At 43.2% G+C, this 15098-nt stretch overlaps 1 protein-coding gene across 3 annotated transcripts in view; it reads left to right on the top strand.

Moving 5' to 3' along the window:
- The window catches only part of Dicer1 (dicer 1, ribonuclease III), a 64778-nt gene that overhangs the window by 16006 nt on the left and 33674 nt on the right, over positions 1-15098 (top strand). The window contains exons 4-11 of one of the 3 annotated variants that reach the window (XM_021178580.3): positions 727-790; positions 4246-4433; positions 5055-5217; positions 5998-6128; positions 6995-7129; positions 7758-7918; positions 12119-12287; positions 13740-14212. In XM_021178580.3, coding sequence (XP_021034239.1) covers positions 4290-4433; positions 5055-5217; positions 5998-6128; positions 6995-7129; positions 7758-7918; positions 12119-12287; positions 13740-14212 — 1376 coding nt within the window. In that variant the 5' untranslated portion in view covers positions 727-790; positions 4246-4289. Of the gene's footprint in view, positions 1-726; positions 791-4245; positions 4434-5054; positions 5218-5997; positions 6129-6994; positions 7130-7757; positions 7919-12118; positions 12288-13739; positions 14213-15098 lie in introns of those variants that run through there. The other 2 variants (XM_021178579.3, XM_085830643.1) reach the window with 2 other exon arrangements.

Here is a 15098-nt window from a genome sequence, read left to right as displayed (position 1 = left end):
TTACCAGGGACCAAGTTTCTTATTGTTACTCTTGAAAGTACATCTTTTTCATGGCTGTCAAATGACTTCAGCAGCAGATGGGGCTGGCATTTCTTGAAGTGTGTTCATAGGGGAAGAATTGCTTTTCAGCCAGTGACTGAAAGGCCCCAATCTTTTGTCATTGGATTATCATGAATCAGTTCCTTGCCCAAAGAGAGGCGTGTGCCATGGGGTGAGGGCTAGGTGACCGGCAGATAGTAGAAAGTCTGAAACAAAGCCTTGGCAGCTTTGGCAAGCAGATTTACTCTGCTGAAGAATACACAGGGTTAGGTCATGCTCTTATTTGGGAAAGAGTGCAGAGTGGATACTGAGTGATAGTCATAGAGTTACCTGTTGTTCCTAAAAGAAACAAAGTACTTATTTATATTATATTACAATATAAATTTTAAAAAGGATCCATTACTGTCCTTTGTGAATGAAATTAGATCTCCGAATGATAAAACTTTAACGTTACTTGGATGTTCATTGCATCATTGTTCACAACAGTCACACTACTAAAGCTGTACCTGTGCCTGTTTGCCAGCAGATGGGGGGAATACATACATACATACACACGACACACGCACACGAGGGATATTCAGAAAATGAAGGACTGATATTGCACGAGTTAGACTGGGATAACAAATATATGCTTTACACATTTAGCCTCACTTGCTTTTTTTTATTAACTTGTCTGTCTCCGTGTAGCTTCTGCTTAGGAACTGCTTGAGACTGATTCCAGAGTCATGATCCTTTGTCCACAGATGCTTCAGTGAGTACTTCCTAAGAACATAGCTAGCCTCTGATGTGCATGTGGTGAAGGTACACCCTCAGGGAATCTTTAACACCTTTTATCTGCAGTATAAAAGATTTCATTAATTTTTTTGTAATGCCTTTATTTATTAATGTGATTAGCATTAAGAAATTCTTAAGTGCAGATAGAGATCTACATTTGTACACTTATTGTAGCATAGTCACAGGGGCCAAAATATGGAAGCAGCCTAAGTGTCTGTCAGCAAAAGAGTGGGCAGACACACACACACACACATACACACACACACACACATGAATATTTGATTACAGTAAAGAAGGAAATGCTGACGTTGTGATAACCTAACTATCCATGGAGCCCATTACGCTAAGTGCAGCAAGGCAGGCTTAGAACAACCAACACTGCACAGTCTTCTCTGTCTGTGGATCTGGCAATCAGAGCTCTTCCGACAGCGCAAGAGCACAGGTGACAGGTGTGAGTGTGGGAGATGTGAGGGAAGCGGACTGACTGGTACAAGATTTCAGTTATGGGGAATACATCCTAGAGATGGAATAGCCAGTGGGCTACAGTTGATAATGTTGGATAGGCTGTAATTGAATCTGCTAAGTGTGGCTTGTTAACATTCCCCTCACACCTGAATTTGGGAGCTGTGTACCAATGGATGTGCTGATCAGCTGAGCTGTAACAGTCCAGCGTGTATGCTTCACATCACACTCCTTAGGATAGCTAGTTTTATTGTGAAAAAATGTCAGGCTGAGGTCTCTCCTGAGATCAGTTACTGTGCGTTGTTGCCAGGCCTCTTACAGTCTATTGTGCTGTAGCACGTTTTCATAGTTTGCTTTGTATTTTGTGATACTGAGTTTTGAAGTATAATTTCCTTCTCTTTTAAAAATTGGAGCATACTTAATTTCCTTTGTAGATCATTTTCTAGATTAATCATTATTACTATGGTTGTCTGTTTGAGAAAAAAAGAAGCAGGAGGGTTATAGACAGGAGGGAGCTGCTGATCTTATGTGCATAATGTTTGGAAGTGCACATGTTGGCTGTTGTCTTTGTTGCTATCTTTTCTCCTCCATTTTAGATTTCCATCCCTAGGATTTAGTCTTAGTTGAAACCTCCCAGCATGCCCTGATGACTCCAGATGAGCGAGCATGTGTGCTGTGTGGAAAGTCAGGGGCCAGGCTTAAGGTCAAGGGTTCCCAAACAGAGCGTCTATGGATATGACGTGACAGCACAGAGTGGTGGCAAGCCAGGACGCTCAGGAAACGGCTGCCTTAGATGGTGGACCTTCAGGGTGGCCTCTTGATCTTTAAAAACTAAGTGAACTTGACACTTGACAGTTCTGTAAAAATGCTTGAGTCCTCTGTGCTGTGGAATTTGGCACTGTGGGTGTCAGATGTGGGGTGAAGGATATAGCTTTTAGACTTTCCAACAGAAACTGAGTTATTTCCCATGAAGAATATGGTTTCTTTGATCCCAAGCACCTTTGTAAAAGCCAGCCAGTAGTAGCAGCCGTAGCAGCAGTAGTAGCGAAACTGCCTGATAGCGTCTGCAAAAGTGCTTTTCCCCTCGCACGCCTCCTTCCTTTGAGAAGGGCAGTAAGGATGATAATGTCGGTTGGTGTGTGGACAAGCAGTCTTGCTGAGGTCCTCAGTGCTCTGTGCTGCGAGCTGTGAGTCAAGCCTTTATTATCATTCTTACTGCCTTTTTCAAAGGAAGGAGGCATGCAAGGCATACAGAACTGAATTATGCCTTCTTGATTTCTGAAGCAGGAGTGCAGTGTTGTACCTCGGTATGCAAAAGACTGGAAAGTAAAGTGTTTGATTTTCAGGAAACTCTATAGATCGAATTCTCTTCCAGTGTCACAGAGTAATGGTAGTGAATGCCACAAAGCACAATAAGGGTGACAGTTCCAATGCAGCAATGAATTCTGCTCATTGAGGGGAGCTGCTGATAGGCTTCCACGAAGACTCTTGACATCCAAGCCTTCTTTTCTGGTTGAGATTTTAGAAAGATTGGGCTGGGGATGAACAGCCATGCAGTGCTTGCAGTGGGACCATGAGGACCTGCTTTCCTGATCCCAAGCATCAGTGTAAAGGCTGGGCACTGTGGGGTCATCTGTACTTCCATCTGTGTAAAAGCTAGGCACTGTGGTGACTATCTGTACTCCCAGCACTGGGGTAGGAAGGATGTGGTGTGTGTGTGTGTGTGTGTTTGTGGTGCTTGCTGGTAGAGATGGACAGAACCTGTGGTCTTGGTGGCTGGCCAGTTATTATGATCTTGCAGACTGTGTCAAATGTTTTGAGATTCCTGTCCCTTCATTCTGTTGCTCCACTGACAAACCAAATGACAACTCACTAAAGTCCAGGTTGGGGGAAACCAATCAGTTTATGGGGCTCACTTACAGAGCATCAGTGAGAGGCCACTCACAGGAGAGTGCGTGACCACAAACCATTGGGTAGCAGCCATACCATTGGAAATTCTTGCCCCCAAATGGATGGCAGCTTCCTATAGATGCATAGATGGAATCCCTGCTCTGTTAACCTTCCACTTGAGAGCTCCTGAGGCCGTGTGTAATTAGAGCAGGACTCTTAACAGAGGGTGGGAGGTAGAAGAGGGAGCTGCTGAGACTTCAGGTAAGTATCCCTGACCCGCTTCTTCTGTGAGTAAGACTTGCCTCAGGGTGTCCTGCAAGTAGTTCCAGCCGCTCTGGTGAGAACTCAGGGCAGTGCTATGCAGCCCCAGTGTTACTGATGCTGAGCTCAGTTCCAGGGAAAGTTCCTGCCTCACAGAGTGAGAGAGCTGGACGAGAACATCACTGCTGACTTCTGGCCCCACACTTGCACACACTGGCCTACACATGCATGCATACACACAGAAAGGTTTTAAAAGATTTCTATTTTTCCAACTTACATAGTGAAAATTACTTCTGAAGAGAGTATCTGAATATGGGAGGGTGCTTAGATGACATGGACAGTTTTCCATGTAAGGAATATCATGGGTTTAGTTTATTGGGGTGGGTGTGATTGTAAATGTGTATGTCTGTTCCCAGCCCTTTAATAAAGTGATATAGCCAGCTCAAGTGTTTGCATCTTTAATGCCTGTCTGTACGTTGGCTCATTTTGTCAACATAACATTAGAGAACTTAAGAGTATGTGTGTGTGTATGTATATATTTGTATTTTCCTGTAACAATGCAAGTTAATGTGTTTATGTATTTGTGCAGTTGTCTGGTTCATTCTTTAGATAAGCTTCTAGCTGTAGGATTGCTTGGGTGGGTATAGACTGCTTGACTTTTAAAACCATCCTCTTAGATCTCAAGAGAAACCAAAGCAGCCATAGGAAGAACCTGAAAAGACTTGAGGGAGCGGTAGTGTGATGTCTCTCTTGTTCCTGTGCTTCCTTTTGTTTTAACCCTGCATGGTTATGTAATGGTATTCTTTTTCCCTTTTGTAGTAAGCTGTGCTAGAACAAAATGCAATGAAAGAAACACTGGATGAATGAAAAGCCCTGCTTTGCAGCCCCTCAGCATGGCAGGCCTGCAGCTCATGACCCCTGCTTCCTCACCAATGGGTCCTTTCTTTGGACTGCCATGGCAACAAGAAGCAATTCATGATAACATTTATACGCCAAGAAAATACCAGGTACTAATGAGACCACTAATACTGGAGCATTTTTCACACAAATGGAAAAATCAGTATAGAGTTGACACACTTATAAAACTCATTTACCCCTTCAAGCCCGCCTCTTCTGATTAATTTTCTTATTCAAAACACTTTTATTCTTAATTGTTCTTCTCTGTTCTAACATCTGCTGGGTAATTGATTTGTTGTGTTGGTTCTGTTTCTTAGTTCCTTATCCCACCCTCTTTGAAATCCACACTGTTCCTTTATATCCATTTGGGTGTACCAGTCCTCATAAGCTGGGTTGGGATGGAGATTGTTAGATGTTCAGTCCTGAGCGGGGAGAAGCATACCTCGTGTAGGGTTCAGTCATACGTGCCATTTTAGGGAAGTAGCCTGTGCAGAAATAATTATTCAATGACATGGCTGGTGCCGTTTCAATGTTTGTTTCCAGCAGCACAGCTGTGTGGCAGCCATTTTATTCCCCTGTTACTCTTGAGTAAATGTGAAGATAGTGGTTGTCTTTTTGCAAAGTTGTCTGCAGAAGATTTTAGAAAACGGGGACATTTCTCTATTTAAAGCAAGCCAATTCTTAAGTGTGGTGCCTGGGTAAGAAGTATGTGATCTTTTCCCATGTTTCAGGTTGAGCTGCTGGAAGCAGCTCTGGACCATAACACAATTGTGTGCTTGAACACTGGCTCAGGGAAGACGTTCATCGCGGTCCTGCTCACCAAAGAGCTGGCCCATCAGATCAGGGGCGACCTCAACCCGCACGCAAAAAGGACCGTGTTCCTCGTCAACTCTGGTAATTAAACATCATTTCCCACATGTGAGGAGAAAATTGGATGAGCCTTCATAGTTAAAAAGATTATCTCTGTGGGTATTAAATTATTGAAAGTAAAACGAGTTTGACAAATAGTGTGCTTACTGAAGTCCTGCTAGCCAAAATACCATTTTATTTCTCAGGAGCATTCCTCTCAATTGTTCAGACTCTGTGTTTCTCTTAGATGAGGACTTCTGGGGAGATGGCTAAGTTGTTAAAATTCCTTCCATTCTTGATGTTTTAGCTTCATAACGTAGGCTGAAAGCTGGTTGACTAGAGGTGGGTGATTTTTGCTGAGGCGGTTTTAGAACGTTCCATGCTTCTTAAAGGCTGTTGGGTTTATGTGTGGGGACTGCAGACTGAAAGCAGAGCCTGTGAGCCCGGCTGACCTCCCTTTCTGTCTTTAAAGACAGTCTAAGCCGACTGTGGTTTGAATAGTACTTGTTGGTGGATTGACTTGCTTTCCTTAAGGAGCAGGAGAGCAGGTGTAGACTCGCTGCCCATCCAGCCTGCCAGGCAAGGACTTAGATAGAGCTTAGGTTGGAAGTCAGCTGTGAAGGGCATGTGGTTGTCCCGGAAGTGATGGAAGAGGACGGGGATGGGCTCATTGGTGGCCTTTGAAAGGTAATCTTGGAACTATGATTTTTAAATTAGCTATTTAAAAAAATGGTGGCTAGGTATAACAACAACTGATAATTTTTTTAAGTGCTCAGGAGCCGATTTGGCACAATGTTCATATTCACATCTTGTCTTTGTGATCAGCAAACCAGGCTGCTCAACAAGTGTCAGCCGTGAGAACTCACTCGGATCTCAAGGTTGGAGAGTACTCAGACCTAGAAGTAATTGCGTCTTGGACAAAGGAGAGATGGAGCCAGGAGTTTACCAAGCACCAGGTGAGACCTGCAGAGACCTTTCCCCGTGCGGATGCGACAAATCCTTGATTTAATAGCCCTCAGCCTTAGCTAGCTGAGGAGGTTTAAGACCCTCACCTTCCCATCCTCTGCACTCTCTGTTTCTGAAGGTTCATCTGAGATGAGGTAAATTACTGAAGTGTGCTATTTAGTGGGTAGGAAAGAGAGAGCTGCCATTGTTTACCTGCTAGAAAAGTACAAATGCCTGTGGCTTACTTTGAACTTGAAGGAAATGAACTTCTGAGCTACATATGTTGAAAGTCGGAAAAGTGTCCTGGTTGAAGCCTCTGGTCTATGAGGAGGCTCCCTCTGCCTTCATGTTTACATGTAGCTAGCATGTGCTAAGGGCTTTTGTGTGTAGTGCTAGGAGATCCAGAGCGGTTGAGGGCTGCATTGTAACTGACCTTCCGTGGCCTACATACTGAAATGAATCCACATAGATAGAGCCTGTCCACAGCAAAGACTATACAAAGTTTTCTTTCAGAAAACCCTGTCAGCTCAATGGGGAAAAAAATTAAAAACTTGTGAATTCTTTTGTGATTTGACAAGGTTGACAGGTCTCATCTGCCAAGGTATGGCTGAGGACACCTCAGGTCAATTTAGTAACTTATAAGGACACGCTCTGCCTTTATAAGGACTTTCTCTCAGTCTTCCCCACAACTTTCATCATTTATATTTTGGTCCCAATGTTTGTATGTTTGATGTACATATGTGAATGTTTTGGCTTTAATTTTGATCCATGAATTTCCTAGGCCTTGCTTCCATACACAGACTCGTGTGGTCTCTCTCCTAGAGGTACAGCCAGGCAGGTTAATGGCCTTTGTGTACTGATGTCAGTTTTATTTTAGGTTCTCATTATGACTTGCTATGTCGCCTTGAATGTTTTGAAAAATGGTTACCTATCACTGTCAGACATTAACCTTCTGGTGTTTGATGAGTGTCATCTTGCGATTCTAGACCACCCCTATCGTGAAATTATGAAGGTAAGTTTGAGACTTTATCAACTTCAATAATTCATAGTCAAATTATTAAATTATGAGTATGTACAGTTTTACATTTTCTAATTTTTACACATATAGGAGTTTGTCCCATGTGTGTCTGTGCCAGAGGTCAGAAGAGGGTGTCAGGTCCTTCTGGAACTGGAATTACACATGGTTGTGAGCCAGTGTCTGAACACTGCGAATCAAATCTGGGTCCTGTAGAAGGGTGACCAGTGCTCCTAATTGCTGAGCCAGCGCTTCCATCCAGTATTGAAATCAACAACCAAATTTAATTTGGAAAAAAAAAGAAAGAGATTTGAAGAGCAGTGGTGATAGTTACCAGTACTGGGACTTGATTCTAGTATACAAGTAAACTATTCTCAATGTTCATTTCATTTATACAATTTATTACGTTTCTAACATTGTAATATCAACTGACATATTTTTTTAGTGTATCCAAATGTGCCCTTTTGAGAAATAGATCTTTAAGTAAAAACTACAGTAATTTATAGTCTTGTGCTACTGTTCCAGAGAAATGGGTCTTAGTGGTTCCTGTGTTTGGATGTGGCAGTGTCCTTGCTGTGGCACTGCGTGACCAAGTCCTTACTGCCTGTATCTTTCATTATGTTAGCTCTGTGAGAGTTGTCCATCATGCCCTCGAATTTTGGGACTAACTGCTTCCATTTTAAATGGAAAATGTGATCCAGAGGAATTGGAAGAGAAGATTCAGAAACTGGAGCGAATTCTTAGGAGTGACGCTGAGACGGCGACTGACCTGGTGGTCCTGGACAGGTAGGCTCCTAAGAGAGCGGCCGGCAGGAGGAAGCTGCTCGGGTGCACCCACACTTGGGAGAAGGCGGGAATTTTGCTTTCTTTAAAAAACACAGAAACATTTTAAGAATGTGTCTTCTTTGTAATCCCAGGTGTAGGGCTGTAGGGCTGCTTCAGACTGTCCACAGCAGCTGGCCACGCTTGCCTCATGCTCTAGCAGAAGCATAGTTTTGCCAGCTGCAGATAATTTCTGCCATTGTGTGATTTTGATATTCCAGGAACTTTTCAGAGGGTACATAAATGTGAGGGCCCCAAGAGGCGAATGGGGGTGGGGTTGTAGGACTTTAAGGGACATTGTTTACAGTTTGTTAGTAGTCGTGGTCAAAGAAGAAACAAAAGGAAAGAAATTCGATTCAGGGCTCTCTTCCCCTTTATCCTTGTTCCTCTCCTGTCTAGTGTTAGGGGTGAAGCCTGGGGGTGGGGGAAACAAAGGCTGGGGAAAAGAACAATTCACAAAGTAGCAAAGACCAGCTCCAGCCATGACCAGCGGGGAGTCTTTGGTGTCCTTTCAGCATCTTGCATTTGGTAACTTTGAACAAATGGCTGCTGAAAGGAGTGAACGAGACTGAGGAGTCTGTTTTAAGTAGTTACCAGCAAGTCCAAAAGCGGCTCCTCTTGTTTTTGTAGATAGCCTCAAATGGGTTACTGCCACCTTCAGTGAGGGTGATGCTCGGGGTCACTGTCCTGACCAGTTTTATGTCAACTTGACACAGCTGTCAGTCATCTGATGGAAGGGAACCTCAATAGAGCACGTACTTCCAAAACAGGACTGGCCTAGAAACAGACACACCTGTAGGGCATTTCCTTAGTGATCAGTGAGGGAGGGCCCAACCCACTGTGGGTGGGGCCATCCCTGGGCTGGTGGTCCTGGGTTCTATTAAGAAAGCAGCTGAGCATGCCATGAGGAGTAAACCAGTAAGCAGCACCCCTCCATGACCTCTGCATCAGCTCTGCCTTCAGGTTCTGACTTCCTTCGACAATGAGCCGTGATACAGAAGTGTAAGCAAAATCAACTCTTTCCCCCCCAAGTTGCTTTGGTCATGATATTTCATCACAGCAATAGTCACCCAAGACAGCTCTTTCTGTTCCCTGGTGTTGCTAGACTGGGGGCTTAATCAGTGTAAAGGACATACCATCAGCTTGTGCTTTTCTTCTGACCTAGACACCTCTCAGGGTGCATTGAAGGATTCTTAAGAGAACTCAGTAGTATACTTTAAAATATTTGAGAAACACTCCCTTGTTTGGAAAATTTGTTGCTAGTTTCTGAGAAAAGTGCTGTTTGTGATTTGTGAGTTGTCTCGTTTGAGGAGTTAACATTTTGGGCTGCTGTCATTTAATTGATGTGGAAACAGACACCTCTACACAGCCTGACTGAAGTGTTTACCTTTATAGAAAGGAGCTATGGTGGTTAGTAAACATTGCCATCTTGACAGAATCTAGAATTACCTGGGAGAGAGACAAACCTCTGGGAGATTATCTTAATCAGGTTAATTAAGGTGGGAAGACCCAGCCTAAGGCAGGTGGCACCATTCCCTGGGTCTGGAGTCTTCAATGGAATACAAAGGAGAAAGTGAGTTTAAGACAGGCATCCATTGCTGTCTGTTTCTTGACTGTGGATGTGATGTGAATTGTTGCTTCAGTTTCTTGCTGTTCATTGTGAACAGTATTGCTAAACTGTGAGCTGGAGCAGCCCTTTCCGATTGTCCTGGCTGGTGTTGTGTCACCTTGACACAGCTGGAGTTATCACAGAGAAAGGAGCTTCAGTTGAGGAAATGCCTCCCTGAGATCCAACTGTAAGGCATTTTCTCAATTATGATCAAGGGGTAAAGGCCCCTTGTGGGTGGTGCCATCCCTGGGCTGGTAGTCTTGGTTCTATAAGAAAGCAAGCTGAGCAAGCCAGGGGAAGCAAGCCAGTAAAGAACATCCCTCCATGGCCTCTGCATCAGCTCCTGCTCCCTGACCTGCTTGAGTTCCAACTGCTTTGGTGATCAACAGCAATGTGGAAGGTGTAAGCTGAATACACCCTTTCCTCCCCAACTGCTTCTTGGTCATGATGTTTGTGCAGGAATAGAAACCCTGACTAAGATACCACTTACGTTTCTTTTGCCAGGGTGTTTTATAACAGCAGCTTAACCAACACTAAGTCAGGAAGCCTTATATTGATTAGTAGGGAAATGGGTTACCATCGGGAACAAACGGAGTGGATATGGAAGCATGTTTATAAGTAAAGATAAGATTCAGTTCCCATCAGAAGAGTCTAATGTCCTTGTTAGCAAACCACTAGTGAATCTTCCCATTTTTGGGATAGACTGTTCCTTATGTCCCTTGGCCAACACAGTTGTGGTGTCTATACATACACAATGTGTGCTTTTAAAGTCATATCACATTCCATTTATCTGGATTGAGTTTATTTGCTTGGCTTGTATTAAGGGAGGCTTTGGGGAGAAGTAGATCATAGATGTTTCTAGTAATAACATTGTGTGAACTTTTAGCTCACATGTTCCTGGTTCTCCAGACAGCTCTAAATGTGTATACGTTCCAGTTTGCTGTCTTTGTTTCTTTTCCTGTTATTCTTGTAAAGTACATAGCTGCTTTAAGTTCCTGATGCCTTGATGAGATCCCAACAGAATAGATGTTCTTTACCTGTGAGCTCAAATTCTCTCTCTGAAGGTATTTTATCTCACAACAAGAAAAGAAATGTAAGACATTTGGGTTAAGGAAAATGAAAACTATGTATGAAGTGTTTTTATTGTATTTTACTCACTAAAATCATTGGTATGCTTTTGGGTTAAGGAAGATGAGAACTATGTATGAAGTGTTTTTATTGTATTTTGCTCACTAAAATCATTGGTGTGCTTTTGGGTTAAGGAAGATGAGAACTATGTATGAAGTGTTTTTATTGTATTTTGCTCACTAAAATCATTGGTATGAAGTGTTTTTATTGTATTTTACTCACTAAAATCATTGGTATGCTTTTGGAGTAGTGTGGACTGTTCTGGTTGTTGTGATTTGTGAAAGACACAGTGGACTCGAGGAGTGACATAAAAAATGAATAGGATGGCCTAGTTGGCCATCAATGGGAGGAGAGGCCCTTTGCTGCTCTTCCAAAGGACCTGAGGTGGCTTTCCCAGTATCCATATCAGGTCCTCGCCTTGGCCATCTACGCATGCACGCATCTATACATAATTAAAAATAACTAAAAGAAAATTTCAGAGAGTATGTTAAGCTGTACATTTAGTGATAAAACATTCCCTGATGACCTCTACTGATGAGTTCTGTTTCCAAAACATAATTCCTGGATATTTTGAATATTTTTGTCTTCCACTCTGCCTAAGTGAACAAAAGATACTAATCTACCTACAAAACAAAGCCCAAGTTAGGAACTCCAGTGAAATATTTTCACCGAGTTCTTTGAATTGTAGACGTATGCAGTGATTGCTTGCAGCTAACTCAAGCCAAGTGTCACCAGGAGGTGTGCGGGGGTCCGCCTTGTTGCTTAGTAGAGGCCTGGCCTAAATAGAGAAGGTAAATGAGTGTGTAAAAGATGGAGTGAAGGGCATTTGGGGAAGGCAAAGGACTGTAGCTGAAAGAGCCTTTTTCAAAGGGGGGAGGAGACATGGCCGAGTTCCCTGATGTTCTCCACATTCGTCTCTTCTGCAATCCCCGTTATGTTAAATTGGAGTGGAGTTCCCAGCAGAGTTGTAATAAACAGCCAACTTGCATTATTTATTTTTTTTCTTTTAGGAAAAAACCTCCTGTAAATAATATATTATTTAAAACAAAAAGGGGTGGTGGTGGCTGGAGGCGGCTGTTAAGATGACTGTCTCCTCTTCCAGAGGACCTGGGTTCCACTTCCAGCACCCACATCGGGGCTCACAACTGTCTTAACTCCAGTCCCAGGGGATCTGGACACTGTTACACAGACATATATGCAGGCAAACATTAAGCACATAGAATAAAAATAAATTATTAAAAACAAAACGATTGCATATTTGCTGTGGGGAAATTCAGAAATATGAAAAAGTGTAAGATAAATACCTAAGATAAATTCTGCCACCCGCTAACATTTGGGATTTTTTTAGTGTCCTCTTTCCCTTGTCTTCCAGAAGCAGCTTTGCGTGTTCACGGGTTGTACTGACACCTTGTTTCTGATTTTTAAAGATACACTTCTCAGCCTTGTGAGATTGTGGTAGACTGTGGACCATTTACTGACAGAAGTGGGCTGTATGAAAGATTGCTGATGGAGTTAGAAGAAGCACTTGATTTTATCAATGATTGTAATGTATCTGTACATTCAAAGGAAAGAGATTCTACTTTGATTTCCAAACAAGTGAGTATGTGCAGAGCCTTGTAAGTAGTAAAGCGCTTTTCTCTCTTGTGAGCCTTTCCATTGAGGCTATTTTCTACACATTTTAGTTTAAAGCCTTACTTTACTAGTTCATTGAACCTGTGATCACATCAGAGTGGAGGTTGGGTTTTTATGATAGGCACTTGTGTTTGTATGCTCTAGCCCTCTGTGCAGGGCTAAGGGTTCCTTCTGGTCATGCCTGCTTAGGAACTGAGTCCCATTTGCTTTGCTTTGCTTTGCTTTTGGTCAGATGTGTTGGTTCCGGATGAACTTTTTGCTCTGAGTTCTTTACTGTTCCTGGTGTCTATAACAGAACCAGAGCTGTCAGGACAACAGTCTTGAGTTGGTTCCACACGTGCAGCAGCCCCACAACACCTGCCGCCTCAGCTGGTTGATTGAAGGGAAATTTAGGGGACCCATTCCTGGCCTGCTGAGTCGGTGAGGAGGGCTCCGCAGAAGGGACTGAGTCTGACAGGTCCCTCCAGTGGTCCAGACAGCACTGATGCTTGACAACCAGAAAGCACTCTAGGGGCTTCCAGCCAGTTTTAATATCAGCACCCTCTTAAATGAGGCTCAGAATTATTCTTGGTGGTGATTTAATTTTTTAACAGCAATGTCTAGGTTGTTTTGTTGTTTTCTTTTTTAATTGTTGTTTTTGAGAGAGTCTCACCGTGTGTCTCTGGTTAGCCTGGAACTCAAAATGTAGACTAGTCTGGCCTCTAACTCACAAAGGTCCACCTGCCTCTGTCTCCTGAGTGCCAGGATTAAAGGTGTGTCACCATGCCTTACCTTGTTTGGGTTTTTTAACCTTACAAATCTTAGTCCATATTCAACACTGTCTTTGCTGCATATAAAACTGGTAATTGCCCCACATTTTTTTTCAAGTCAGCTCTAAGATGAGAGCCAGCCCGGTGGTGTAAATTGTCCAGCCTTTGTAGAGGGAAGTTCTCGTGCTGGCCTGGCCAGAAGTTACCTGGACATCTTACCATTTCATTTTAATACTGATTATAATAGAAAAAAAATGTATGAATGACTTGGGACTAGTTAGCATGAGTACAGCTGAAGGGAAGTCGCTCTGGTCTTTGCTGAAGAGGAAGACCGGCCTGCGCTGCTGCACGCCGTTGCACACAGCACTGCAGGGAGCAACCAGATGGTGCAGTTGTAGTGCTGATGAATCTGACATCTAAAGTGCAGTCTCCACATCCCATACAGTACATGGTTCAGCTACTAATTATTTTTGCTAGGAGAAAAGGGGATGGTTCATAGATCTGTGAAACAGAGGTTGGGAAGACCGCTAAGCTCCCCTCTGATATTGGGGTATGAATCTCTGCTCTCTTGCTGGGGTAAACACTTTAGGACCGCTGAAGCTCCAGCTCAGCTGTTTGAAAGTATGGGATGTTCATCAGCTTTTGGGTTTCTTCACTTTTCTTGTAGATCCTCTCAGACTGCCGTGCAGTGTTGGTTGTTCTGGGACCCTGGTGTGCAGATAAAGTAGCTGGGATGATGGTAAGAGAACTTCAGAAGTACATCAAACATGAGCAAGAGGAGCTACACAGGAAGTTCCTATTGTTTACAGACACTTTGCTAAGGAAAATACACGCACTGTGCGAAGAGTACTTCTCACCTGCCTCACTTGACCTGAAGTACGTAACTCCCAAAGTCATGAAACTGCTCGAGATCCTGCGGAAATACAAGCCCTATGAGCGACAGCAGTTTGAAAGTGTTGAGTGGTACAATAACAGGAATCAGGATAATTACGTGTCCTGGAGTGATTCTGAGGATGACGATGATGACGAAGAAATTGAAGAAAAAGAAAAGCCAGAGACAAATTTTCCTTCTCCGTTTACCAATATTTTATGTGGGATTATTTTTGTGGAAAGAAGATACACAGCAGTTGTCCTAAACAGGTAACTGTTGGAGTCGGTGTCTGTTCCCTGTAGGGAAGCAGTGCTGGGAGAGTGGGAGCAGCCCTCCCTCATAAGGGCTTTCTCATCCAGGGTCCTGAGGGAACACAGGAGATGCCTAGACAGAGTCACTTTCTCTAAAGGCCAATTTTGACACAACTGAGGTTTTCATCTTAAAGGATGCTAATCCATCCTAATTAATCCAAAATGGAGAATATACCAAAAAAAAAAAAAAAAAAAAAAAAAAGGAAGTAAAGTATTCCTTGTTTGTATGCAGTTGCTGGAGTCACCTTCAGCTGACGTGGGTTCTTGTGTTAAGCATCTCTCACAGCTGTTTCTTCATATGTTCCAAGACATATTATTTGATTACTGAGGGTGATTTTTTTTCTTAAGTATTAACTTTTTCCCCTTAAATCTGATAGAGTGAAATATTCAGGTTTCGAGGCATGCATGTCCTAAGTCCTTAGAACCTTCAGAATAAAAATTGTTATTTATATGCTTGAAGAATTGCTTGGCTTGAGGTTGGTCTGAGCACTCCCGTCCCCAGTGCTCAGGAGGGAAGAAAGGACTGCAGGCTGAGTCGGTAACCAGTGGCAGTCGTACCATAAAAGAGCACTTTTCATTAAGGCCAGACCATAAAGGAAGAGAGCTTTCAGGCCGCTGAAGCCCTGGATGGCCCTGGATGGTATGGACCTAATTTGTAAAATAAACCAGTAAACAGTGTCCTGGGCCTTTTGGCTGCTTTGAAGAGGACTCTGCTTGGGGCTTGTGACTGACATCTGAAAAGCAGGAGCATTTCTTGGCAACTGAACCATTCCGGCTTGGGATCTGATCATATCTCTAGGCTGCTAAGTTACAGGATACCAGCAGCAGCATGTCTGCTGCCACA

Source organism: Mus caroli, unplaced genomic scaffold (assembly GCF_978045245.1).
Source record: "Mus caroli unplaced genomic scaffold, Mus_caroli_1 scaffold_14, whole genome shotgun sequence".
In the NCBI taxonomy this organism is placed as follows: domain Eukaryota; kingdom Metazoa; phylum Chordata; class Mammalia; order Rodentia; family Muridae; genus Mus; species Mus caroli.
This window is presented reverse-complemented; position numbering and strand designations above follow the sequence as displayed.